This window comes from Lissotriton helveticus, chromosome 1_1, assembly GCF_964261635.1.
Source record: "Lissotriton helveticus chromosome 1_1, aLisHel1.1, whole genome shotgun sequence".
In the NCBI taxonomy this organism is placed as follows: domain Eukaryota; kingdom Metazoa; phylum Chordata; class Amphibia; order Caudata; family Salamandridae; genus Lissotriton; species Lissotriton helveticus.
The window spans coordinates 930,800,815-930,828,023 of NC_136057.1; the positions used below are offsets into that span (position 1 = coordinate 930,800,815).

The 27,209-nt window shown below is 42.0% G+C and overlaps 1 protein-coding gene across 1 annotated transcript in view; it reads left to right on the plus strand.

Annotated features, from left to right (window-relative positions):
- LOC144771499 (KRR1 small subunit processome component homolog) overlaps positions 1-27,209 on the plus strand; it is a 156,093-nt gene that overhangs the window by 15,802 nt on the left and 113,082 nt on the right. The window contains exons 2-5 of the mRNA XM_078655918.1: positions 5,291-5,466; positions 16,412-16,546; positions 23,136-23,261; positions 23,344-23,427. Coding sequence (XP_078512044.1) covers positions 5,291-5,466; positions 16,412-16,546; positions 23,136-23,261; positions 23,344-23,427 — 521 coding nt within the window. The remainder of the gene's footprint in view (positions 1-5,290; positions 5,467-16,411; positions 16,547-23,135; positions 23,262-23,343; positions 23,428-27,209) is intronic.

The window sequence follows — 27,209 nt, forward strand, 5'->3', positions numbered from 1 at the left end:
AAGTTTCAGGCACACCTCACAATACACCAACAACATGTATTGGGTACAGCTCCAGATGCCATCATATACACAACTCTAATCAAAGTTACAATATTGTCTAAGAGTTTCACCTCAAAGTAAGCCTCGTGCAAGTTTTTTTGACTCCGATACATTGGTTCAGCAATCTGTTAACTAGCTTGAAGATGTTACTTTAACTATACCCAGGGCCACTGAAATTATGAGGCAGAGGAGTGCCAAATTATGCATGAAGATCGAATAAATTATGCGGCAAGAAAAGCCAAATTATGCTGCACATTTTGTAATAGTTTTACTTCATTATTTAGATATTTTTACACTTGTTAAAGCTGTCTAGGCTTATGTGGCACCTCATTACGCCCTTCAGTGCAGGTTTTAGCCAGTGGATGAAACCTTCACTAACTCCCCAGAGTGTCTGTTAGCTATTGAATGGCATTGGGGAGGTGTATAAGGGCCCCTCTGGTGCTCTGTACCAGAGGGACTCCTTTGTGTCATTTTATCCTCGTGCTGCACGGGAAGAGCTTCCTGAGCAGCCGGAGTCTTTTTTTAGGTCGAGCCTGTAGCAACGCATGCGCTGCTCTGGCGAGACTTCTTGTAAGGGGCTTCAGAAAGCTCACCACACGGTAGTGCGTGTTTTTATTTTTTTGTTCAGAGAAAGACAGCACGCAATTGGGCAAAGGCGGGTGCATGTCCCGCCTTTGCTCTGCCCACGGCCTATTGCTTTCGGTTACCCGTACAGGCACCATCTGTTTTGAATTATCATGCCCAGACGTGCGCGTGATAATTCAAAACAGATTGCTCACTGTGGCGTGCGCGCACCATTCATTTCGATTCACTGTCTCGTCTCACTCGCGGCACTGCCAGCGCATCTCTGTGCGGTGGCAATTCGCGTGCTTAGATTGTCCTTTTGCAGTATCCACTCCCTCAATGCTGTCAGTGTTTTGTCCTGTTGCTGCAGTCAAACACCAGCTTCTGCACACTGTGGCTCTGCAGTGCTTTGTCTGACTCCCAACTCGGTCCAAAGGCTATACACTCAACTCACCGTGTGCTCTCCCTTTCATACTCTGCAGTCTGTCGCACTGTGCAGAGCTGTCAGCATGTGATCCTCCTGTCTGACACTCACTCGGCGCAGGTCTTTTCTCACTCCGCACTATTTACAAGTCAATGAGGGCTGCTCTCCATGCACTTATTTTGATGGCAGTCCGTATTCCACGCGTTGTATCGGGCGCCCTGCCTCATTTTACTCTTTTTATCGTACCGTCCCTCCTGAGCAAGCAGCGCAATTGCTGCGTGCCTTCAGTTGATCACAATGGGTCTAGTTTTTTCTTCTCGAAGCACCTGGTCCATTAGCAGTTGCCTGTGTTTCTCTCAAGATTGATGGGATAGATACCTCAATGCTTTAAACGCTCGAGATTGCATTATGCCGTGGTCTGCGGGTCACGAAATGTTGATCCCAATAAGTCAGCTCAGCTTTTCTTTCTTGTTTGGTCAGTGTGCCAAGTAGCATCCCAAGCATCCATAGTAACCCCTCCAAGAAACGGAACAAGCGGCTTTTGAAGATAATCCGTTATATTCAAACAGCTGCACCCTGCCGGTGTTTCGGTCTTCTACCGTGTCTTGCGCGGTGCCAGTCTCTTCTGCTTATCTTGCGTTCTTATTGTGTGTCTCACCTGACGTTCAAACCCTGTACGGTCTCAATCTTCACTGTGTGCCTGATGTCACGGTCATCAACACACTTGCCTCCTCTGCAATCTGTGTTTTTATTGTGCATTTCTAAATTTCCAACTTTACTACGGCCCAAGGTCCCATCACTGTTTATTCAACAACTCTTAAACGCAGTCTCCGTCCTCCTTCCAATTAATTTTCACTTCTGTTTAACATGGACAGCGTCGCCCCTTGTTTAATGCTTGCCCTTAAATTAGTTACATGGCCCTGGGACCTCAAACTGTTTGCATATGCAAGGTTCCCTAACGCACGTGCAAAATTAACCTCAGAGCGCCCTCGCCATTTTTCTGAAAACAAAAGCACATTTATAGCAATTGCCCTCCTCTGGGGTCAGAAAAGGGGGCATCTTCTTTAACACAGTGCATGTAAATAAAAAACTTCTCTGCGACTTACAAATTTGCCCAATTCATTTCAAGTGGCAGTCATTGACTGACCCTGACATTGAACTAAACGCTGCCCTCTTGCAGTGAGAAGGCATCCAGCTCCAGTGAACGGGTGCATAAAAATCTCGAGTTTCCTTGAGCTACTCCACAAACCACATTTGGCTAACATACTGCACTCAGTGGCTCTAGAACTGAAAGGCAAGTTCCCCTTCTTACCACGGAAGGAATGCTATGCATGAAAATTAGGGATATTCCCTGTAGAGATGTATACTTGTCAAAGAAATGAGTTCAAAGTAGTGGGCCAGATCAAAAAACATTTTTGGCTTGCACGATTGCATGTCGATGGTGAGTAATAAGGCGTATGACTAGTGCAAACACCTTTTTCCACCTTATTCCTCAATCAGATTATCTTAAGGATTTAATGTGTGACAAGAATATGTATGTATATTTAAGAAGACCAACTATAGTTGCAATACTTCGATAACGCAAACCCATATTACAACACCCTGGAATAACAGCACTTTGGCGCAAATAATAACAAAACAATGCAGCAATAAAACACCCACAAATATTCAATGCAATACAACAATACAGTCCAATGCACAAACAAAATGCAATAACATAAATCAATCCCAACAAAAAAAAACTGAATAAAACATACCAACACAACACATCAAAACAATGTAACACAGTAATACTAAGATTAAACGGCACAACAGCACAGCTTTGTAACTGTGCAGCACAGCTTTGTAATTGTGCAGTGTTAGTTTGTGCTGTGTTGTATTTATGTGCTCTGGTGTTGTGCCATTATGTGGTGCTTTTTTGTGCCCTTTAGTTACTTTAATGATAACAACGCATGCTTGATTCCAGCTAAAGGCAGCACATTCCTTTAAAGTAAAAGTGAAAAAGTATTGTACCATTCTTTAAGGCTGTAACATGCCTGTGTTCAAGCTCTTATGCTAGTTAAGGTACCAGCATGTCCTTAATCGTGTCCGAGACCAGGAGGCATGTAAAGTGAGCACTGGACGTGCCAATAATAGATAAGTCTTCGCCACTTCCTTTGGCTTGCTCTTATCATAAATAGTTGAAGACCTAGAGCAGTGCTCTTTTACCCAGTGCTTGAAATGGAAAAATAGAAGTGCAGGTACCTGCTTGTTTCTGAGAAGTGCCGATACTCTCCAATTAAAAGTATCGTATGTCTCTTGAGAAGTGCAGGTATTCTCCCTCTCGAAAAAAACAAGCATTGGTATAGCCAATAGGTCGTGCCTTTGGGACCTTATAAGTGTTTAGCCATGCAACACTTGATGTTGTTGCACCAAGGAGATTGTGCTGGATAACTAAACACTTATAAGGTCCCAAAGGCGAGACCTATTGGCTATGCCAATGCTTGTCTTTTCTTTAGTGTAATGACTATCAGGGAGGGTCAGTGCATGCCCTCATTCTGCTAGAGCTCTCTGCAGCGTTTGACATTGCCACACATCATACTTATCCAAAGCATGCAGGAGATAGGTATCCATTCTAAGGCCCTGCAGCGGTTGTAGTCTTTTCTAACTAATAGAACTCAATCCACCCATCATCCCCCTTCAATCATACCTGCTTTCAATAAATCAAGGAGTCCCCCTTTGCCCGACCCGCTTCAATGTCCTTCAATACATGAGACCACTAGCCGCGATTATATGAACATGTGGCTTTGAAATTGTGTCCTAAACTAATGGCACTCAGCTTATTATCTTTATCACACATCTCATTGAAGAGATGGGACACAGGTTTCTAGATTGCATGCATAGTATTGCTTTCTGGAATGAATAGAGCTAAGACAGGGGTCATTCTTTTTGGTAAGGCAAAGACCATTTGAGCCCAGAATTGGTGGTCTTACAAGCTTGTCTCCTCTCCTTCACTCCCTTACACATTTAGGAATACGGTAATTATCATTGACCATTCCCTTCCATGAAAGAGCAAGATATGCAGTCTGCTGTGTCTGCCATGGGATCCTGCTCCGTTGTGCAAAGTCCTTCAGTGACTTTCTTTGCACTGTCCTAAAGCGGTCATCCAAGCACTAATAACTTGTCGGTTGGACTACTGTAATGTGTTTACATGGGCATTGCCGAATCTATATGGAAAAAACTTTTCACCACGCCGCAGCCCATCCGGGGCTTATCTTGCCCACAGGCTCTCTCATGTCCCATCACTTAAGTCTACACGGATTACATGTGCGTACTTGATCTGTATTGAAACTCCCACGCCAGTCACACAGGGCTATCCATGCTGCTGTCCCTTGTTACATTCGTAAAAGAATATATTTTCATAGACCTGTTGGAATCCTCAAATCCCTCTCTTTGCCTCTGACTGACACCCCTATGTCTGTCTTTCCAGGTCAGGTGGCCATTAATTTCGATATCTTGTGGCCCCCACCACTGGAACACCCTTCCTTTGGATATACAGTGCACAACTAACTTATTTGAGCTCAGGAAACTGCTCAAAAGTTGTATTGTTTGATCCCCTTTCCTTCCTGTTCTAGACGTTGAGCTGTCTGTGTCGGCATCTCCTTTTGGGAGTCTCTAGTGTCTGGATAACCCCCTCCCTCGGGTTAGTTTAGGGCTATATAAACCCTCCTAACTTAACATGAAATATTAGAACAGTGACTACTTTATTGTTCTTTGCTATTTTTATTTATCATCCAACCTTAGAACTTTTGTAATGAAACTTGACCAATGCTAATGATTGACTGATTTACTGTAATACTGAAATCACAACAGGGTTGCATTTTTTATGCACTAAATTAACTTGTGAATATCTTTTAAAGAGAAACATGTATAAATAGTTTATAATTCATGTATGTTTGTCATTTATTTTTCTAAAGAGACATGATGCTAACCAAAAAGCTGCAACGCTCTCTGCCTGAAAGCTTCATTTTTGGAGAGCCCCTAGAAATAAATGCAATTTTTTAAATTAAAAACATCAGTTTTGTGCCTACTCTATAATTTGTACCCTTAAATAGCAAACATATATTTACCATGCAATATTTCATTTATGATATCTACAGGCTTTATCAAAAAATTATATTGTATTGCTGGTGATTTTGATATTCTGAACCATGTATTTTACACTGATAAAATTCCAAATAAAAACATGGAAACAAAGCTAAATTCAACCCTTTCTTTCCCCAGTTCCAGATTCTGAACTTTTAACGGTTCCAGATGGATGGAAAGAACCAACCTTTACCAAGGAAGACAACCCAAAGGGACTCCTAGAAGAAAGCAGCTTTGCAACATTATTTCCAAAATACAGAGAAGCCTACTTGAAGGAATGTTGGCCATTAGTGCAGAAAGCCCTGGATGAGCAGGTATGACGGTTTCCTAGATATACAGTATGAGTTTAACTTATGTTTCTCAAATCTTTCAGATTGTGTGAGCGTGTTACGTTGGTCTTGGCTGTGCATTTGCTAATGATATTTCTCCCCATATGGTTTGTTTTTTAGGTTCCCTGTCTGCAATGATTGGCCATTGTGATCATTGGTTACTGTGTTCCAAAAGTGAAAATTGAACTTTCAGATCTAAACACAGGACACATTTAGGAAGTTGACTTAGATTGGCATTTATAATCTTGGCTCCCAGTTGTAGACATGGAGTATAAATGAATTACTTCTCCCAACAGGAGAAGTACAATTGTTAAATAAGGGTTCTTTGTTTTTTTCCCCTTTTACACATGTTCTAGTATTGTCTTCTAAAGCAATAAACAATGAACAGAATTCCCTCACGACCTATGTAATGAAAATGATACCACTTCTATAATTTTACTCTTATTATTTCACACAGTATAAGGCAACATCAACTTTTTTTCGTTTGTATTTTTTATTTTTATTTTTTAATTTTTATAAGTACAAAAGTCACATTTGTCAGTTTATCGTTTATAGCATATGTATTTCCTGAAAGTCATTTGATCAAATACACAATAATTCGTTTAAGACAATAAAAACATTTTGTCAACCGTGCAGAAAAAACATATATAAATATACAAATGAATTTCACAACACACAAACTCACTCATTCATACTACAATCACTCTTTTTTCTGCGTCTGAGGGATTGCAGATAGATACGCGATTTATTACGCAAGGTCGACGCGTTTCGGTGGTATAAAACCACCTTCCTCAGGACCTTCTGGCAGAAAAGACAGATATTCTTTGCACAAAAACAATCACTGCACGGTATGATATCCGAGATTTTTCTAAGGTACAAACCTGCTTCGGTCAACCAGTCTCAACATGAACACGCAATATTCTTTGGACGATCCACGCATTAAAAACGCCTATTTCTTAATCTTATGTAGACCTCGGGTTTTGTCTTGGGTTCTTTCTTTTTTCAAGAGCCAAATGATTCTTTTTATCGCTCTCGTATCCACAAGTGAAGAGGCCTCCTTTTGTATCTATTGTGTTTCGATATCTTTTCTGTGTTGGCCACGTCTATTTTAAATTTATAATATAGCTTTTTTACGCGTTGTTTTGCTTCCCAATTCCGTAGATATCTCCTCGTCACCTTCTCCTGTATCTATTATTAGCAGTGTTCTTTCTTTTAAGTTGACCACGTGACCGGTCCACGCGTTGTGACGAGGAGACACCTTCAGAATCGGGAAATTTAGCACTGCGATCTAAAAGCAAGATAGACGTGGTCAACTTAAAAGAAAGAACACTGCTAATAATAGATACAGGAGAAGGTGACGAGATATCTACGGAATTGGGAAGCAAAACAACGCGTAAAAAAGCTACTATTATAAATTTAAAATAGACGTGGCCAACACAGAAAAGATATCGAAACACAATAGATACAAAAGGAGGCCTCTTCACTTGTGGATACGAGAGCGATAAAAAGAATAATTTGGCTCTTGTAAAAAGAAAGAACCCAAGACAAAACCCGAGGTCTACATAAGATTAAGAAATAGGCGTTTTTAATGCGTGGATCGTCCAAAGAATATTGCGTGTTCATGTTGAGACTGGTTGACCGAAGCAGGTTTCTACCTTAGAAAAATCTCGGATATCATACCGTGCAGTGATTGTTTTTGTGCAAAGAATATCTGTCTTTTCTGCCAGAAGGTCCTGAGGAAGGTGGTTTTATACCACCGAAACGCGTCGACCTTGCGTAATAAATCGCGTATCTATCTGCGATCCCTCAGACGCAGAAAAAAGAGTGATTGTAGTATGAATGAGTGAGTTTGTGTGTTGTGAAATTCATTTGTATATTTATATATGTTTTTTCTGCACGGTTGACAAAATGTTTTTATTGTCTTAAACGAATTATTGTGTATTTGATCAAATGACTTTCAGGAAATACATATGCTATAAATGATAAACTGACAAATGTGACTTTTGTACTTATAAAAATTAAAAAATCTAAATAAAAAATACAAACGAAAAAAAGTTGATGTTGCCTTATACTGTGTGAAATAATAAGAGTAAAATTATAGAAAGTGGTATCATTTTCATTACATAGGTCGTGAGGGAATTCTGTTCATTGTTTATTGCTTTTGTTGCTCCTCTCTTTCCCTGACCTGTAAAGTAAATATAGAGGGGGTCCCATATATATGTTAATACTAGTATTGTCTTCTACCTTGCTCAGAAATAAAAATCACATCTGTTCTAAAAAAATTTCATTGAAGTCCCAGTGTATGGAAGTGCTGGATCCAAATCTAGCTATTGAGTGTCCTGGTTGTGTGCTGGTTTGCTGCTCCGGGGATACAGCTTATTAGAGTGAAGTATAATTTCTTCTCCCGTCTTAGACCAACTTTTTGGATCCACTTCTAAAATGGTGGCCAAATTAACTGGTTTTGATAGCGGAGAGTGATCATGCTTTAAATGAGATATGCATAATTACGACACAGACTGTGGAATTAGCGTTATTATAGAGAATAAGAAGGATCAAAACAGAGGTCTGAATCTCACTATATCCCGTTTCCATGCTAACCATTACAAAAAGTAAATTCCTTAAATCCCGGTTTTTAAACTGTTACATGCCCTCTTTGCCTTTGTGTCTCTGTGTATCTTTCTGTCTCTTATTTCCTCTCTCCCTTTCTCTTTTCCCCTCTTTCTTCCCTTTTTTATTTGCTATAATGTATGTAATTCTTTGTTGTGGCTGCAGATTTTGCCAGAGTCCGATGGATCTTCTTGAACCTTCAACACAATTTTCTTACAAAGGCATAAACTCCCTAAAGGGCCCTATTGAAAGAATCCGCAGGAGTTTAGTTGTCTTTAGTTGTTTACTAATGAAATTCTGAATTCCCATACTCTGAAGTTAGTTCACCTTCAGAACTTGCAATTTACGCTGCTATGGGATTCTTAATCTCCCACTGTGCTGTAGATCACTCAAGTTCAAGGCTTCTTTAGCATTGACATAATGCAAAGAAACCACATGGCTTATTGCCAACAAATTGTAATTGTTGTCCTTCATGGTATGGGTAACATGCTATTTCTTTAATGTGTAGGAAATTACCATTTGTGATAAATATATCTAGTCTGATAACCACAAATATCAGAGCGATTCTCTCCCTTAGGGGCAAAGAGGGTTACGTTTACAGTGTCTGTTTAAAAAAACTTTGCATCAGTTAAGTATATATTTTAGCACCGAGTGATTCCATATCTCATAGTTCTGGCTGAGTTGTATCTTTGAATGACCACATATACTGCAGCTTTATTGCCCAGTGGTATAGCCAAATGTAAGGCCAACTGGCCCACTTGTTGCAAAATAGCTTGGAGCCAGATATTCTTGCATTGCTTTTGGGTCAGGTGAAGGATGGTGTGACAGATTGTACCTCATGTAACAATGTCTTTAGTGCACCTTGGACGGCTTGGAGGATAATATTAGTCTCAGCAGGGCCATTATTTTATTGAGATTTATTGTGCCAATAATAATAAATTCTGCATTCTGCCGTGTGTAGGAAGCTGGCCCTTTATATAGTGGACCAAAATGAGGTATATTGTGTCAAGAGTCAAGGCAACCCTTATTGGTTTACAGAGTCAAAGATTATAACACTAAATGCTCTCTTTTGTCGTAGTGTGGGCTAGCAGTTTAGGCTTATCAGAGGTTAGTGAAAAGCTTTTGTTTTACTCACAGAGGCAATAAATTAGACACACACTCCAGAATAAATCCGAAACCAATTTAGTAAAATAACTCGTGTTTTTATGTCATTTTTGATACCAAGAACTTCCTTGTCAAGTAAGTACTTTTTAAAATATTGGATTTCACAGGTAAGTAAATAATGCTTCTCTATGGTCGAAAAGGCATATGTTACGTACAGGTATTTACAGTCCTTTTCTGGGGTCTCCTTCGGCACTTAGGGTTGTCGGGGACCAAGGTCCAAAGTACCACCAGCAGTTACTTTTCACCCTCCCTGATGCGTCTGGGTGTAGAGGTGCTGGTCGGTATGGTAGCTATGCACAATATGCCTGTGGAAAGCAGGGGGCACAAAGAAACAGGCTGCAAAGGGGAACTTTTGGACAAGTCTGGGAGCTCCCAACAGGGGGTGTGAGGGGGGGGGCTTGGGTCACAAGAGTCCTGTGAGTAAGGGGGCACAGCCGGTTTATCGGTACCTAGGCTGGAGCGCTTGTGTGCAGAGGGGAAAGGTCAGCTCAGCTCTGTGCATCTTATGGCTTTGCAGTTGTCGGTCTCGCCGGTTGCTGGTGCAAAAATCAGGACTGCTGGGCCACTGTGGAAGTTAGTCTCTGCTGTGCTGACGTCTCTCGACGGCTGCTCAGTCTAGGTGTCTGTTAAAGTCCCGACTGGACTGAAACAGGCCTTGGCTGCTGCAAGGGATCTTGTACCCCGGATATTAGTCCTGTGCGGCTCTGGTTGATCCTGGTGTCCTCTCACTCGGTGGGGGAGACACCTTTTACCTTCAGGAGGCCAGGTACCTCTTCCTAGGGTGCTGCTGCATCCGGCTGGTCGGTAACTGCAACACAGTAAACCGGACTCTGCTTCTTCGATGCCTGCGGACTGAAGGGGGTAGTTCCTCTACTCCAAGGGAGATTGCTGGCAATTTGCGAAGGGTTGGCAACCTAACGTGGTTCTTGGTAGTTGCTCAGCTGCAAGTCACTCGGTCACAATTGTTGAGATTGGAACCAGCAGGGTTTTATGCCAAAAGTCCTCAGTAATCTTCAGTTCTCAATGTCTTACAGCTCTTCTTTGTCCTTTTTTTCTGGATCCGTTGAGTCTAAGTTCCTGACACCAGGAGGGCCTCCTAAATACTCAATTTAGTGACGCTAAGGGGAGTGACCGTTAGTGGCCAATGAACTACTTACCATGAGCGTGTCTACACCCTCTATATGATCACTTTTTGTGGGAGGGGGCATAAAATTGACCCACTGAGCCTAATTCAGCCAAGATGGTGGAATTCTACGTTTTGTGTTCACTTCAGGTAGATCACCTTAGGGGTGGAGCTAGCCTGATGGTTGGAACACGCTTCCAGACTAGCTAATTTTTCCACCTGTCCTGGTGCCAAATGGGCCAGAGGCAGGCGGTGGCATTTCCCCTGTCCGGGGAAGCCTTGGGTTGCATATCAAAGGAGGAATAAGAGGCCTTTGAAGCTGCCTGCCTTGATATGCTGATTACTTAGCCATCCTGCTTGGAGGAGACAACAACACCTCCAGCCGGGGCAGGATTTGTTTCTGACCCCTGAGAGTGTGGGCTCTCACCTGCAGGGGGTCAGAAACCAGTCTGTGGTGGCAGGCTGGTATACGCCAGTCAGCCAGTACATGGTAGGTTTTCAGGGGGCACCTTTAAAGTGCCCTCTGGGGGCATGTATTAATAAATCCATCACTGTAATCAGTGTGGGTTTGTTAATCCAAGATGATTGATTCCAAACATCTCTAGTTTCTGTATAGCCATCATGTAGCTGGGGAATTCGTTATTACCAGTGTCCAACACATGTACTTAAAATGGCTTCCCTGTTCACTTGTAATATCTAATAATCAACTTAGACAGCACAGGGGCATACCTACCCATGTAGATATGTCCACACTTGTAGTATAGTGCACCCTGTCGTATGGGGGAGTCCCTTAAGATGGCACAATGCATGCTGCAGCCTCTAGGGAACCTCTTTAGGTTTCTTGCAGTTGGTTCCAGGGGTACCATTTACGAGGGTTCCAAAGGCTTAACATGTGCTGCTTTCAACAGGTCCTCTGTCTAAGAATCAAGATTTTATTAAAGACTAGGAGGCAGATATCGTATGGAAGACCGATACTGAGCATAAAAGTACATAGGCCTCACGCTAGCATCCAAGGTCATATTTTCTAAAACTGTACTTTAACCAATATTTCAGGTCTTCAGGGTTGAGTAAGCCCAACCTGCCCATGAAGTTTTTTTTCTCTCAATGAGCTCATCCACTTACCCTTTATATTCCTATATTTGATGATGATAAACTATGCTGGGGGGCACCCTGGCCTTCATTCCTTACTCACCTCCCCTACCTAGAACCACGTTTGATAAATCGTAGTTTGATCTGAGCTTAAGCTGCAACATTCTTTTGAGTCTGCGCTGGAGCAGTTGTTGTTCTCATGGCAGAACTCAATTTCTAAGGTTCTTTTATTTTGTAAGAAGTGGCCATCTGCTTCCCTCTCTGGGATACCATAATTTGGGCTCATTAAGAAACTAGCACCTTGAACCACAACTTACAAAAGGGTTCTGAGATGGCCACAAACCATTAACAATGTTAAAGCACAAGTACTGAAACCGTCGTACCAAACGCAAACCTGCCTCCCATTCTGCCGCAGCCCCCAGAAAATAAGATTCCACTTGCCGTCTAGTGCTAAAGAAACGCGCCCGAACAAGATGGGTGAAGTCTTAAACGTAACCTTCTCTTCTTGAACATCAGATGAAGGCTTAACTTACACCTATCGGGGAAAAGCGAGGAGGTGAAAGAGATGTGGTATATTTTTATAAATTATTGATTAGCTTGCCTTCTAAGAGCCCAAGATGTGCTGTCCAGGCTAAGTGCCAGAGGCCAAGGAGTAAAGTGAAAACTTGCCTTACCCAATAAACCTAGGAATGGTATTGATTGCTCCTTTTAGCGCAGACAGGCTCACCTTCCAGATGTCCAGGGTTGCAGCTTTTGGTCCAGATGAACCTGTAAACCGTACACTTGAGGGCTGGGCACAGAGCGAGTGATGTTTCTTGGGTAATACTAATGCCACAATTACTGCTGAGCACTGTAAATCTGTCCGTCTCCTTATGCAATGTAAAATGGCTTAAGACCCCAACATATCAGCGTGATTCATCCAGTGGCTTCTTTGTGTGCCAAATCCTTAAGTGGGTTTTTCTCCACCTTGCATCCCCAAGGGCTATTCATTTACTCTGTCCATCTTTTTTAAAACGAGCACGGATGGGTGCTTCAGCAGTAATAGAGGTAGGGGGCTCCAGTCGTGTCCACTTCTGCCGATGATGTTGTTAAGGTGGTGGCAGTTGCAGCCCTAGTCCAACAGAATAGACACTGCTGTGGGTGGAAGAGGCAAAGGCATCATCCTTCCCGCTCATTCACCTAGGTAATCCTGCTCCCATTAATGATTTTGAGATCTCTAATGTTTATTATCTCTGGGTTCCACAACTAGACTAACTTATAAATGTAAAAAAATTATCTTCCCCTCAGCACCGCAGACACCTATGCAACCTATCTTCTAAAGATGACAGAACTGGTCAAAAATGGAATATAATTCCTATAGGTACATTATGGGCTTTGTTGGTTAAATTTTTCTTATGCGTAAGAAATTCCAAGGCATGTGCCCGTTGATAAATCTAATTTCTCTAAACACAGTTCTTGTATCAAGTGTTCAAGATGAGGGGCATTCCTCTTCCCAGAGATATTCAAGTTGCTGAAGCATGGATATTGCCTGTAGATTTCAAAGATGCTTCTTTCTTGGTCCAGATCCTAAAGGACAACACAGATTACTCAAGTTGCAGTAGGGCAGTCGAATATGGTGTTTCCATTACCTTCCCTTCTGTGTGTTTTAACCCCTCAGTGCTTCATAAAGCTTCTTCCAGCTGCATATGCCATCTCAGCACTTGTAGATTTCAGCGTATAACCTACCTTGATGGAATTGAATCAACATGGAATTGTTGGTTAACTTCAAGGTTTGAAGTATAAGATTCCTCAGCTCCCATGCAGTGACTACATGGAATTTAGAAAGTTGCTGCAAGGTTCTTTTGTGAGAACTAAGTTTATCTTAATAGTGCCATAAAATGTGTGCTGTAGCATGCGTACTTGTGCAAAATTTTGAAGGATGGCTCTGTGATCTCCTATGTTCCATATAAAGCTTCCTTACACCACAAGTCTTATTTATTTCCTAGGGTTTCTGGTAAACCTTCCGTCATCACCTTGTATTCCCTCTGCTTAGTTGTTAACAGGAAACTTTGCTCAAACCTCCAGGAGAGAAGTATTGCTGTCAAATGAAGGCACCCAGGGGCCTATTTAAAGTTGACGGGTGGCCTGTACAGGAGTTTGTTTTTGAAAAACAAAAAGTAAATGACCTGACACCCTGGGAATTTTGTACCTACACCAATGGACTTCAGTGTGTTGGGCCATCCGTGTTAGAGCGGGTGGACCATCAGTTTGGCAGACTGGGTCCCGCACCACATTTGTATAATTTACTGTATGTACCCTGTCTGACAAACTCTAAATGAGGCCCTTAGTCTGAAATTAGACTAGAACTTTGCCAGAGTGATAGGTTCTCATCTCATCATTCACCCATGAGAGATCTTACCAGATTTTTTAACTGCATTATCTGTGAGTTATAGTCAAGCAGAAAGCAATGTGTTCACCTGTGCATCAAGCGAGTTTATTGTCCTGAATGACTCTAAGTCTTTTGACTTTACACTGAGGCGATCGTTAGGTTCACAACTAGTGATTGGCTTAAAGCTTTTTACTGGTGAGATTTGCTTAGTAAGTTTTAGAATTTCCATGGAATCACTACCAAGAATACTTAACCTTTCCGCTCCTTGTATGGTAGTTTGTTACTCCCCCTGACTATCAATTAGAGCATGTTCATTTCTAGTGTGTAGTTGGCCTGCTTGTTCGCGAGCACAGGGCTAAATTCAAAACTATTTTTCATTGCAAAAAAGTCATTGATCATCCTTATCATTTTTTATTAACCAGTAAGAATTTACTACTGTAATCAGCTTCTAATGTTATCTATCAGGTTTGATTCTGCGTCACTGGGTCAGTCTTTCAATCTTAAAAAAACTGTAAAAGTCATTTAAAGCACGGCGGAACTGCGATTAATAAAAAAAAAAAAAGTTATTTTCTACATCTGTTTTCCAAAGTGGTTCTCTTGATGGCCTTATTTATTCTACATTTGTATCATTATAATAATGTTGATTGTTTGAATTCATTTGGTTCCAAGTTGGGTGTTTGAAAATCATACCTGAAAATTGGTTCATGCTTTTTAGGTCTCGGCTAAGCGCGCGGAAGCGCGTTCTCGCCGAGAACCTATTGTCGCCGTGTCTGCTTTCCAGGAGACAATCCTGGCCGCGCGCATCGCCTTGGAGGCGATTTGAAACTGGCACGCGCCGCGCTCGCCGTGGCTGTCTCCTGGGAAGCGCAAACATACACAGGCACACCTCCCCTTGCACGCATGCGCACACACACACGAGCGCACATACACGCACGCACACAGAGACACTTCCCTGCCCCCCCACCCCCGCCGTCGCACACAGAGACACACACACAGGAGCGCACATACACGCACACATACAGAGACACCCCCGCCGTCGCACACATACACACACACACACCCGCACACACACGAGCGCCCCCCAAGGCCCACTTACCGCCAATCCGGTGTTCTGTCGCCTCTGCGGGGCTCTCCTTCAGGCATGGGAGCCCCGCGTCACCACTGCTCCTCGGACCAGGAACTCCGTGGGCGCGGGCTTCGCGCACAAGACAGAAGTCCCGCCCCCACACTAGGTTTCGTTTTCGAGTGCGCGCGCACATATTGCAGTCATTGGCCATTTTAAGAAGGGCTCGCTCTCCTGTTCAGCAGCTCTGTCGCTCTGCTTTCGTATCTTATCAAGGTAAAGTAAAGTAATGTTCAGCACAGATTATATGTATATGTCAGGGGACCTCCACACTGATTGTCGGATCGCAACACACAGGAATTTAAGTTAAATATTATGCCTCTGCCTTTGTAAGCATTTTATTTGGAAAGCAAATCCTGAAATACTGAATGCAGAAAGTGACATTTTATTCAGAATCCAAGTGTAAGATGTCCCTCTGAGATTAGAGACATGATTTCCAATGACAGGAGTTCCTGATTTAATCTTAAAGGTGGCATTGCTTTGATTAACATTGTTTTAAAGGATGGCTTTAATGCATGTTTGGTTTGTTTTCAAAACTTTTGAATGGTGTGCCCGTGCCTGAGGTGCATCATCAGAGCTGTGTGAATAATAACTCCGTCAGCCCCGTGAGTGAGGTGCATCATCAGAGCTGTGTGAATAATAACAGCTGTGAGCCCGTGCCTGAGCAGAGCTGTGTGAATAATAACAGCTGTGAGCCCGTGCCTGAGGTGCATCATCAGAGCTGTGTGAATAATAACAGCTGTGAGCCCGTGCCTGAGGTGCATCAGAGCTGTGTAAATAAAAACTGCGTCAGCCCCGCGCGTGAGGTGCATCATCAGAGCTGTGTGAATAATAACAGCTGTGAACCCGTGCCGGAGGTGCATCATCAGAGCTGTGTGAATAATAACAGCTGTGAACCCGGGCCTAAGGTGCATCATCAGAGCTGTGTAAATAAAAACTGCGTCAGCCCCGTGCGTGAGGTGCATCATCAAAGCTGTGTGAATAACAACTGTGAGCCCGTGCGTGAGGTGCATCATCAGAGCTGTGTGAATAATAACAGCGTCAGCCCCGTGCGTGAGGTGCATCATCCACATTGCTCAGGTCATCCAAATTCCTACACTCTGTACCACACTGCTTTCAAGAACAGCATACTCTTGCACACACTCTGACTGCTCACCAATTCAAAGTTTGCTAAAAAAGTTATGCAACGCATTGTCATACACAATGCCAATAACTCAAACTTTAATGCTGCGAGACCTATTGCATTGTAAATGCTTGTTTATTGTGCAGTGAGTTTGTCTTTTGTATTGTAATGAGTTTCTTTACTCATGGGAACTGTGTTGTCGCAAAAAGAGTACAGAGCAGATTTTGTATTGGTAGCATGGAGAGCGGTGAGTGTAAAACTTGAGCTTTACAGTTGTTTTGTTTTACTCCACAGTTTTCCTCACAGGTCTTTTATTTTGACCATGTTTTTTAGCATGTAAAGGCTTCACTAGACCTCATCGAAGGCAGCATGACAGTCAGCACTACCAAGAAGACCTTTGACCCATATGTGATCATTCGGGCTAGAGATTTGATTAAGCTGTTAGCAAGAAGTGTTCCTTTTGAGCAGGTGAGTCAAGCTGTTCAATTAAAGTCATACTTGGTTTAAAAAAAAAGTTTTACACAGTGGGATTTGTCTGCAATGTCATCTTATTCTGTGCCAAACATCTATCACATTTAGTGGATTGGAGTAAAGATTTGCACCCCTGAACGTTAACCATTACACTAACTGTTGTATTGTTCTTTGAACAGTTCAAATGTTTGGCGTGAAATTGACAGTGCGATTTTAATACCATCATTTGAGTCTACTAAACCACACATGTTCCTTTGATTTCAGCTGATACAAAAGACCTTAAATACATTCTTTGAAAGTTTGTTTGTGTTAGATACTTGACAATGACTAGAGATGCATGGGACATTATATATTTGTCATCTTCTACTTATGTATATGCTACTTGTGTACACAGTCAGGGGTCGTGTAAAGGTCCGTCCTCTGGTGGGTGGAGTCGCTCGTAAATGGAGCGCCCTTGATTCCCAAGGCTTTCTTTCCTTCCCGGCTGAGACTCGCCCCCCGTCGCGACTGTCCACACACTGGAGGATGATTTCTCCAGTTGGGTCACCAAAGCCAGCGACCACTTCGCCCCCATCTCCAGATTCCCCCGCTCCCTGCACAGCAAGTCAAATAAGTGGTTTAATACCACACTGAAAATGCAGCAACTTGAACTGCGCCAGATGGAGCGTAGGTGGAGACGTAATTATTCTTCCATCGATAGAGAGGTATACGTCGCTGCACGGAAAAAATATAAAAATGCAATTATAGCAGCGAAATCCTCACATATTTCTGAAAGGATCCTTATTGCCCCTAACAAGTCCAAGGAGATCTTCAGAGTCATGAGTGAGCTCACGTCTGATGCTAGAACCCTTCCTTCTCAGGCCCCTACCCAAGAGTCCTGCAACGCCTTAAATAGTTTTTTCATTGAAAAAATTATTAAGATCAAGAACACTATTCCTCCTTCCTCTCCCGTCGCCATATCAGCCTCCTCCCCTGGAAACCCATTTTCACTGTCATATCTCCCCGTCCTTGACCCTGACACTCTGGCCAAACTCGTTGCCCGAGTCAAATCTGGCTCGCCCAACGACAGTTGTCCCCCTTCTGTCTTCCACGACATCTGCCTCGCTTTGCCGGATTGCATTTTGCCTCTGTTAAATACCTCTCTCGAGACGGGCACGGTGCCTAACTCCTTTAAGGAGGCTGTCTTGGTGCCTCTGCTGAAAAAACATAGAGCCAACCCGGCGGACCTTGCCAACTATCGGCCTATTTCCCTTCTGCCCTATCTGTCCAAACTCTTGGAGGCACATGTCACCAGCTGCCTCTCTCAATTTATCGAGTGTTCCAACTACCTCGAACCTAATCAAGCCGGGTTTAGACCATCCCACTCCACCGAGGCTGTGATCCTGGCAGTTATGGACTCTCTGTGGGGTAATGCCGACAGAAGGGGCGCCCCAGGCGCTCGTCCTATTGGACTTGTCGGCTGCGTTCGACACGGTGGATCATAACATCCTTCTCCACCGTGTCGAGCAGGCCGGCATTCGGGGCCTGGCCTCTGCCTGGATTAAATCCTTCTTGTCGGGCAGAACCCAGGCGGTCCGTTTAGGCCACTTCACGGCCGCTAAGGAACCATCCACCTGCAGAGTGCCCCAGGGATCATCCTTGTCCCCTTTGCTTTTTAATCTTTATCTCCAACCGCTCATCCACTCTCTGAAGAGGTGGAACATCATCGTTTTCAACTATGCGGACGATCTGCAAATTATCTTCCCCCTCAACACCCCCAATGCAGCTCTCGATTGCCAAGCGGTTATTTTACACATTCAGCAATGGATGAATCATAACCAGCTCAAGCTGAACCCGGGGAAAACCGAGCTAATCCTCCCGGGTAACAGCCCCATTCACTGGGGCCCACAGTTTTGGCGGGTGGAGCTTGGCTCCCCGCCTGTTCCGGCTAGGTCGGCAAAGAGTCTCTGGGTTATCATTGACACTGAGCTCTCCCTCAAGCCCCAGGTGGGTGCTGTTGTGTCATCATGTATGTTCCAGCTAAGAAAAATCAGGAAAGTCGCCCACCTCCTTACATCTGAGGCCCCGATACAAGTCTTGATTGCCCTGGTGCTCTCCCGCCTGGACTTCTCTAACTCTCTGTACCATGGCCTACCCAAATTCCTTCTCCATAGGCTCCAAATTGTGCAGAACCAGGCGCCAGACTGGCCTATAAAATCCCGAAGTGGCAGTCTGCGAAACCGTTACTTCGCAAACTCCTCTGGATGCCGGTTGAACAGAGGGCTGTTTTTAAGATCGGCTGCCTGACATTTAAAGCTATGTTCGGGACCTCTCCCGCCTTCCTTAAATCCCTGATCACCCTCTACTGTCCGGCACGCAACCTACGGTCTTCTCATCGTCAGCTTTTAGTCGCCCCCCCAATCAAACTCAAAACATTCGGCGGCCGTAGATTTGCTCACTTGGTCCCCAAACTCTGGAACCCGCTGTCCCCCCTGCTTAAATCTTCTAAATCCCTTTTTGAATTCAGAAAACTCATGAAAACTAGTCTCTTCACACAGTCCGGTTAGACTCCCTCCCTCGTATCTCCCAGCACCCAATCAGCAGCACGAAACTCATGGTGTCAGAGCGCTATAGAAATCCCCCTTAAGATAAGATAAGATAAGTGTACCTTACCAAAAGCGCTGTCATAAAATTGAAATGCCTGGGCACAGTTTATTACGGGAATTGGGAAATATTAACATGGTGGTTTGTCTGTCATAGTTTAATCTGAGAATTGTATAATGTCAATGGAGCAATATCTCCATTGAGGGAATTGTAGCATTGGTCAGAATCCTTAGAGAAAGGTAAACCAAGTATGATATGTGGAAAAAAAATCTAATCCCATTTTGTTGACCTTTCTGCTCATGGAATTATATCATCATGAAATTGCTGCCTTCAAGGTTTGATGTATCCGATTCCGCTGCTCCCAGGCCATGACCACATGAAATTTAGAAAGTTGCTGAGGGTCTTTTTGTTTTGTGATACTAACAGTGAGAACTGAGTTTATGTTAAAGTTGCCACCTATCATACTGTCAGAAAGTTTGTTCTGTGTCCTGCAGCATGCATTCTAGTGCAAAATGTGTAAGGGTGTGACAGAACATTAAATTCGTGATGTGGAAATTAAACGACTGGAAAAAAATGATGCTGTTTCATTTATCCAGTTTGTAATGCAGTTTTGTTGGTATTCATTTGTTAAATTTTTTGTTGGCCACACAATATGCCAAAGTGTTGATCACTACCAGTAGAAACACCAATTTGTTTGACCTTGCCCTTTTAGCTAGCTCTAATCAAGTTCTCCAACTGTGGGATAGTTTGCAAAGTGTCTCTGTTTTGCAGTGCATATTTCAGAAGCCGGTCTAGTTTTTCCTGACTAGCCATTAGTCAAATTGTTTAAGTTTTCAGTTTCTTTACTATTACTTTCAAAATTTAAAAGTATGAAGACAGTACCAGTTGATGGCTCCCGTGGTGCCTTTATACTTGTCTGTTCTGGGTATGTACTTCTGCTAATGGTGCCTGTATGCCTACAGTGTTTGAGTATGCACTTGTGCTTACACATGTGCTTGTATGATTTGTCTGTGTGTACGTGTGTGTTTGCATTAGTTCACTTTGTACCCCTGTTTCCTTTCACTGTGAGAAATGAGATCTGTTGAATGGGGCACTTTTCTCTACACACCTGTGACATTTATTGTCACAAACGTAGCACTTGCTCAGCCCTTCCCCCACCCTGAAATCTTTTGTTTTTCCTCTTACTTGCTACCTCAAATTGGTAGATGTTTTCCCATGTTTTGGCTCATCAGTTAGCACCTTGAAAATTGCTGTAAGGAGGCACGTTTTTCACCTCTTGAGCTTTGTCTCACCATTTCCACTAGTATCCAGTGCTGATGTCAAATATACACTGCATGATCCCACATTCTTCACACAGTGGGTGAAATCGGCTGTGATATCTAAATTGGTGATATTATGACGTATACAGTGGAGTTTGTGTACTTGGAGAATGCATGGTATGGGAATATGTTTCTAGGGCTTTAGGAGGGAGCTAGTGTGTTGCCACGAAAGTGGGGTGAAAAAGAACAGGTTCAGGAGGGCGATTAGCAGAACACTGGGTTCTCTTGGTTTTGGGTTTCATTTCACACTTTTGTTCAAACGTTTTTAGTTTTGATACCTTCCAGCTGACCTTGAACACTAGCTAAATATTATGCTTGAAATAGTATTGTTCTAATTATGTGTGCGCATGGTGGGTTGGCAACATATATTATTTAGAACAAATTGCCATTAAGAACAGGTTACTGTGAACTTGTTTTTAACCAAATATCTGTTATTTCTTTCGGCCGCATATGTATAAAATTGTCTATTCACTTTAAAATGAACATAAGCCTATCCCAGCTACAGCATCAATGTAGTACCTGCTACTTGCAGTGGCTCTAGAACAGTTTCTGCTTGGTCTAGGTTGTGATGTATGGGCATTGAGCATTTCCAAATTCATAAAACAGGACCAAATAAGGTGCATTAACTGGCATACATCTCCTTTCTTAATCTCTGGTTGAGAGTGTCCGCTAGTGACATACATTTATATTTCCAATATTTCTAGTGTTCATACCAAACCAAATTATTAATCTCTTCTTACTACCTAATATACTGACTTAATGGGGTATGGTGTTGAAAGTTATCGTGGCTGTAATTTTGGAATTACTATGGAATGCAAAGTGAAACTATCTTCAATGATCAGAAGTTCCATTTGTGGATCAGGATTATCTAGAGCTGGCTCTCTTCCCTAGATCGAATCAAAGGAAGATGGCAGGCGTGATTTATCAGTAGGTTAATGTGTTGATGCTAAACATTTCTAATTCTCACACCATATCTGGGCTCTAAAATAAAGCCAAGAAAAGGACAGCATGGCTGGACTCTTTAAGTGGGAACAAAAGCAACTTATTTACCTGTGTATTATGTCCAGAATCTACGTGTAAACTTGCAACAGATAAATGTCTCCTTCATTAAAGTTGTGCTTCCCCTTTATGCCACTTAACTGTTGCGATTTTGAACACCTCTTTGATTTCCTAAGTGTGACAATGAAAACAACTAAATTGGCAAAACTTGCCATCTGTATTGAATGGGGCATCTTTGGTAATAGATAACTACCCATTACCTAAGGAGGGTATACAGTATAGATTCATACAGCATCTTTACTAAGAGATGTTTTGAAAAAGTGTAGAAACTTAAGGACATTCATTTGATCTCTTACCGTTTAATCATTTGCAAGTAAAGATGGCAATGTCCAAAATGTAAGCAAGAAAAAACTGATTAGAATTTGAAATGGAGCAGGAAATGGTCATTTCAACAGTGAAACAAATAGCGAATGTGAGCAATGTTAATGTAGATCTACAGACGTTGTACATGCACCTAAGAATTTTTTCTAATGAATTTTATACTGTTATTCATGAACCATTGCATCTTTCAAAATCCTAACATTCAATTACTTAATATGTCGGTAAACAAATGTGTGGAAGTAAGAGAGTGGTCAAATAACATTTAAGAATCAATCCTCTTACTCACAGATCTGTTTATTAAAGTAATAGAATTTATGTTCAGAAACAATATGCCCTTGATTTCAAACATCAGAAGGTATTAAGATATTGCACCAGTAAATTCTTGTCTGCAAGGAATTTATCCAGATAACATGCAAATGCTCTTCTCGTTTGTGATCTGACATTTTGGTATTAGAAATTTCCAATGTTTCATCTACTGAAAAGAAGACACAGCCTGAAAGATAACGATGCAGTTACTCAATTCTGTAACTTCTTTGATTTGAATGATTGCGTAAAAGTTTATATAGTTGGCATCTGAGGCAGGTAATTTATACCTGGTTGTTAAATGCTGTATGCTGTTTTGTTTGACATATACTTTACATTGTAGCAATGTGAAAATGCTTTCATACAAGTACTACAAGATAACGGTTAGATGCCCCTCAGACAGCTAAATGTGGTCTGAAGTTTCCACAAGTTATGGATCATTTACTTAAAACAGAATACCAAATGCTCATTTTGGCCAATAGAGCTATCCATTTCAAGGTTGCATACTTGCAACTGTGAAATCAAAGATACAACTCTCCAATAAGTGAATGTAGCAGGCCTCTTGCTGCACTACCTTTTGTTTAAAAGCCTCTCATGTTAAATGTAAAAATAATACAACACAGAAAAATGGTATTGTTTCCATTCCTGGAATATTTTAGTTAAACGATTGCACAGAAATAAAGCTTAGAAGTTTAAAAAAAACTATTTAATGAAAAAAATTTCTTTAAAGAATCAAGACAAAGTATTGAACAGCATTGAAGTCCTACTGAAATGCCATAGGTGGAATCACACATTATTTACAAAGCCATAAACCTACTTCTGATCCTTTTTCATTAAGTGTATAGTGTGGGATGAAATTGTAACTCTCCCACACGTCTGTTTGAGTACCTGAGCATTTTAAGAGATTTGTAGTTTGCTATGTTGTAAAACTCTTTTGATGCAGATCTTCTATTACTTTCAGAATGTGAACTTAACTTACCTTGATCTCTCTTTGGCTTCAGGCTGTGCGGATCCTTCAAGATGACTTGGCATGCGACATTATTAAAATAGGCAGCTTGGTGAGAAACCGGGAACGATTTATCAAAAGGAGACAGAGGCTACTTGGTCCAAAAGGTTCCACTCTGAAGGTACAGCTTACAATTTGTTTTATATATTTTAATTTATGAATACCATGTTTTTATAATGGTAGTAAATGTGTCTTTTTTGCAGGCTCTCGAACTGCTAACTAACTGCTACATCATGGTTCAGGGGAACACTGTGTCCTCTCTGGGACCTTTCGGTGGACTGAAGGAGGTGAGATGGAATTGACTGCTAATGATGGATACCTGTTTTCCTGTATTGTTAGATCTACTGTTCTGTGTAGATTTCATAGTGTGAAATACTTTGCAAAATACATTTAAACGTTGCATTTACTTAAATGCATTTGTTTCCTTTGAGAGATATTCTATCTTTTCAGCTTGTATTTTTATCATGGTATGTGGAAGTGGAATGTAAGTGGGGTTCTGAATAACCCAAATCAGCACAGAGAATTCCACAGACTGTAGTATCCTGTGACATCTTCTTGCGAGGAAAGAACTGCACTAACCACAATCAAGTACTAACATAAGAAAAAGAGATTGGAATGTAGGTTTTGTCTGGAGGTGTAGTTGTGAGGCTTACGGCTCTGATTAAAACAAGGAAGTCCATTTCTCTTTTCAGTAAAAAAAAAAAAGCTTGACATCCTATGACTTTTATTTGGGTACTGCGATGTCTTCAAAGTTCTGGGACATGAGGCTCCTCCTATTGCTAACAAATGTCATGAAGGAGAAGAGGGCCTATAAGCAGTTTTTGCTTTGTTACTCCTTGAGAACAATACAAAAAATACACATTTTGGAAACATCTACTTGTTACTAGACCTAAATTGTTATATTCGTGCATAATGAAGATTGAGCTGCTGAGTCAGCAATTTATATTATTGGTAAATGGCAGGTGAATGTTTCCGCTTTTAAGTAATTGTGATTTAATAAGGAATACCCATAACTAGTCCTGTTCGTCTTCTTTAAAATCCTCTTCAGAAACTCTGTTCTCATCCAGACGCTCCCTCCTTTAAGTGGCAGCTAGACTCACACCAATAATCCAAATACCTGATTAGCATCCAATGTCTTCTGCTTGTGGCATTGAGGGTATGCTGCTAATTTGTTTCTTCCTTGTTTTTAGAAAAGAGACGAGTGGGGAATTTTTATCACCCAATGCCGAGGACATATGGGTTGGGGTCAAGGACAACACGTCTTTGTGCTTATTTTGTCCTGTGAACAAGTAGACCCAATTCCCTGCAGCTACCAGTTTAGAGGGCCTCAGTATTGGTGGTAAAGAGGATTGTTTGCTGCTGCTAAGGCAAATATGTTCCCATTGTTTAAGATGTTCAAACGTACATGTATGATTTAGTAACCTAAAACCTTTACTATTAAGGCTAACTCTCTTAAGAGCTTCAATGAGTCGTAGGTACTGCTTGTTTTATTGATTAATTGTTCTAATATTTAAAAAAAGTTACACGTTTGTAAAATATAAATGTAGCTATTTATAATGAACCCTGAGTGCTTACTGACAGTATTCAAATACAAACAGAAGAATGGAAGCATGATTAGTGATTGCATTCAAATCAAAATTTCCCACACAAAATACTTGAAAAAGCAGTTGAAGGTTACAGACAATTTTACTACCTATGATGCAATTTTTAAGGACAACTTTACATGTCATTTCTTTAAGACATCATTTAGTAAAACATGTTTAATGCCTGCCAGTTAAAAAAAACATTTAATCAGTACCAGTAGGCCTAGAAACCTGCAGCAGTTGTAGGTTTCCAGGCGTTCTCCTATTAAACATTTCTGCATTCCCTTTTCGCAGGAGCAGATATACAAATGTATATTTGTTCTTGCAAAAATTTGCAGAAAAAAAGGTAAATTCCCTTGTTTAAACTTTTTTTCTTTTTGTCTCCAGTGGGAGAATTAGAAACTAATTTCCCTACACCTCCCCTTATTAGGGTGGTTCAGGTTCCTACCCACCCCAGAAAGCGTTTTACTCTTGTCCTTGTCGGGATAAACTAATGACCTTTTTCAGGCCAAGAAGGAGTTGGAGAGCAGTTGATGAATACCCATAAACATGTAAATTTAGGATTATGGACTCGCAAGCATCACCAGCTTTGATACTACCGACTGCTTCTGGTCACTGTGAGTAAGTTTGTTTACACAAAAATCTTCCTTCTTTGCAAAACCAACTCTTGCACCTTATGCCAAGTTTATAAACCAAAAGGACTTTGAGAATGAGATCCATACTATTTTGACCATTGCAAAGTTCATGAAATTGTAAAATGTAAATGTTTAGTGAATAATATAGTGCCAAGAGTCCCAGTGAGAAGTGATTTGCTCAAAAATTGCACAGTGGTGGTCAAGCAGTGTAAGACGGTGAGTGGTCTTGTTGATCCTCATTTTGCATCGAAGGCACCATATCACGAGTATACTTTAAGTTAATTACAGCAGAATGTTGTGGAATCAAGTGAGTGCCTAAAAGTAAAATGTCTTAGCATTTCACAAGACACTTCCACAGAAACTAAAGTAAGAAAGAATGAATGCTGACCTGTATCTAATCCACCTATTGTGGTGGCATTGGGCGTATTATTGGGGGTCTCAGCTGTTAGTCATCAATAAATGGTGCTACAACCCTCAGGCTGATCCGGCCTATGCGGTGGAGCGGCTCTTCCTGGCGGAATACCCACTATTAGATCTCTTATACAGTAACTCGTCCTTGGAGACTTTTCCCCCGGCCTGCCGTACAGTAATTCAGGTCTGGAGACGTGTGTCCCGGTCCATGGGCTGGTGGGGTATGCTGACAGGCATGGCTCCCCTTTGGCGGGGCACGCACCTCCCGCCGTCTCCACTCTAAGCGTATTCCATAGATGGGATTTATTTATTTATTTATTCAAAGTTTTATATAGCGCGAACAAGATCCTTACAGATATCAGAGCGCTTCACAAAGACAGGGTAAGGGCAGTAGGAGTGAACAGAGATAATGGGAGTAGTATGGTAGTCAATAACATGGTGGGATAATAGTAGCATACATAAAACATATCAATATACAATCAGGTAAACAAGTAATATAAGACGGTACAAGTCATTGATCCCACTATAGAGGTGCACCTTGGGTGTGTGGATGGCTTATACCACAGTCTTAGTGAAGCGAGAGCACTGAGTGGGGGCATCTGGAGAGTGAATCAACGTGTGTCATATATTGGTAGTGACAACATCAAGTTAGAGGTAAGGTGCCAGAGGACAAGGTGAACAGTGATACAAAGCAATGCAGAGTCTCTGATACAGTACCACTCATGTTCAGGAGATCTTGGCCAGAAGGATGGTTTTCACCTCTTTCTTGAAGAGTGCAGTGGAGGAGATCAGCCTAGTTTCAGGCGGGAGCGCGTTCCAGATCCTGGGTGCCATTCCAGAGAAGGAGCGCTTGTATGTTTTCTCTTTCCGTAATCTACGCGGTTTCAGGAGTAGGTTTTTTGTACTTCTATTGGACCTCGAGCCTCCTGAGATAGACAACTTTTGAGCAAGGTAGTTGGGTGCATTGTGGTGCACGGCCGCGTGTGTCATAACTGCAATTTTTAGCTGTATTCTGGCTTCAAAAGGCAGCCATTTTAGAGACTTTAAGTCTGGGGATATATGCGAATGTTTTCATGAGCCAGTAATGAGTCTTGCTGCAGCGTTCAGGGAGGCTCTTAAGGGTGCAGTTGTGGATAGCGGGAGTCCGCTGAGGGCCACAATTCCGTAGTCTATTCGAGGGATGACTAGAGATTGTACAGCAGTTTGGAAGTCTTCGGCAGGGAGGAAAGGTTTAATTTTCCTCAATGTGTTGATTTGGAAATTAGCTGCTTTTGTGGCTTTGCTAACGTGCTGCTGCATGTTGAGCTTGGCGTCGAGTGTGATGCCTAGGGATTTCGCCGAGTCCACGATGGTAGGTTGGACATTGAGTGCTGTTAATTTATTGAGCCATGTTTGGGTGATGGAAATTTTCGCCGGGGGTGAGATGAGTAGGAACTCGGT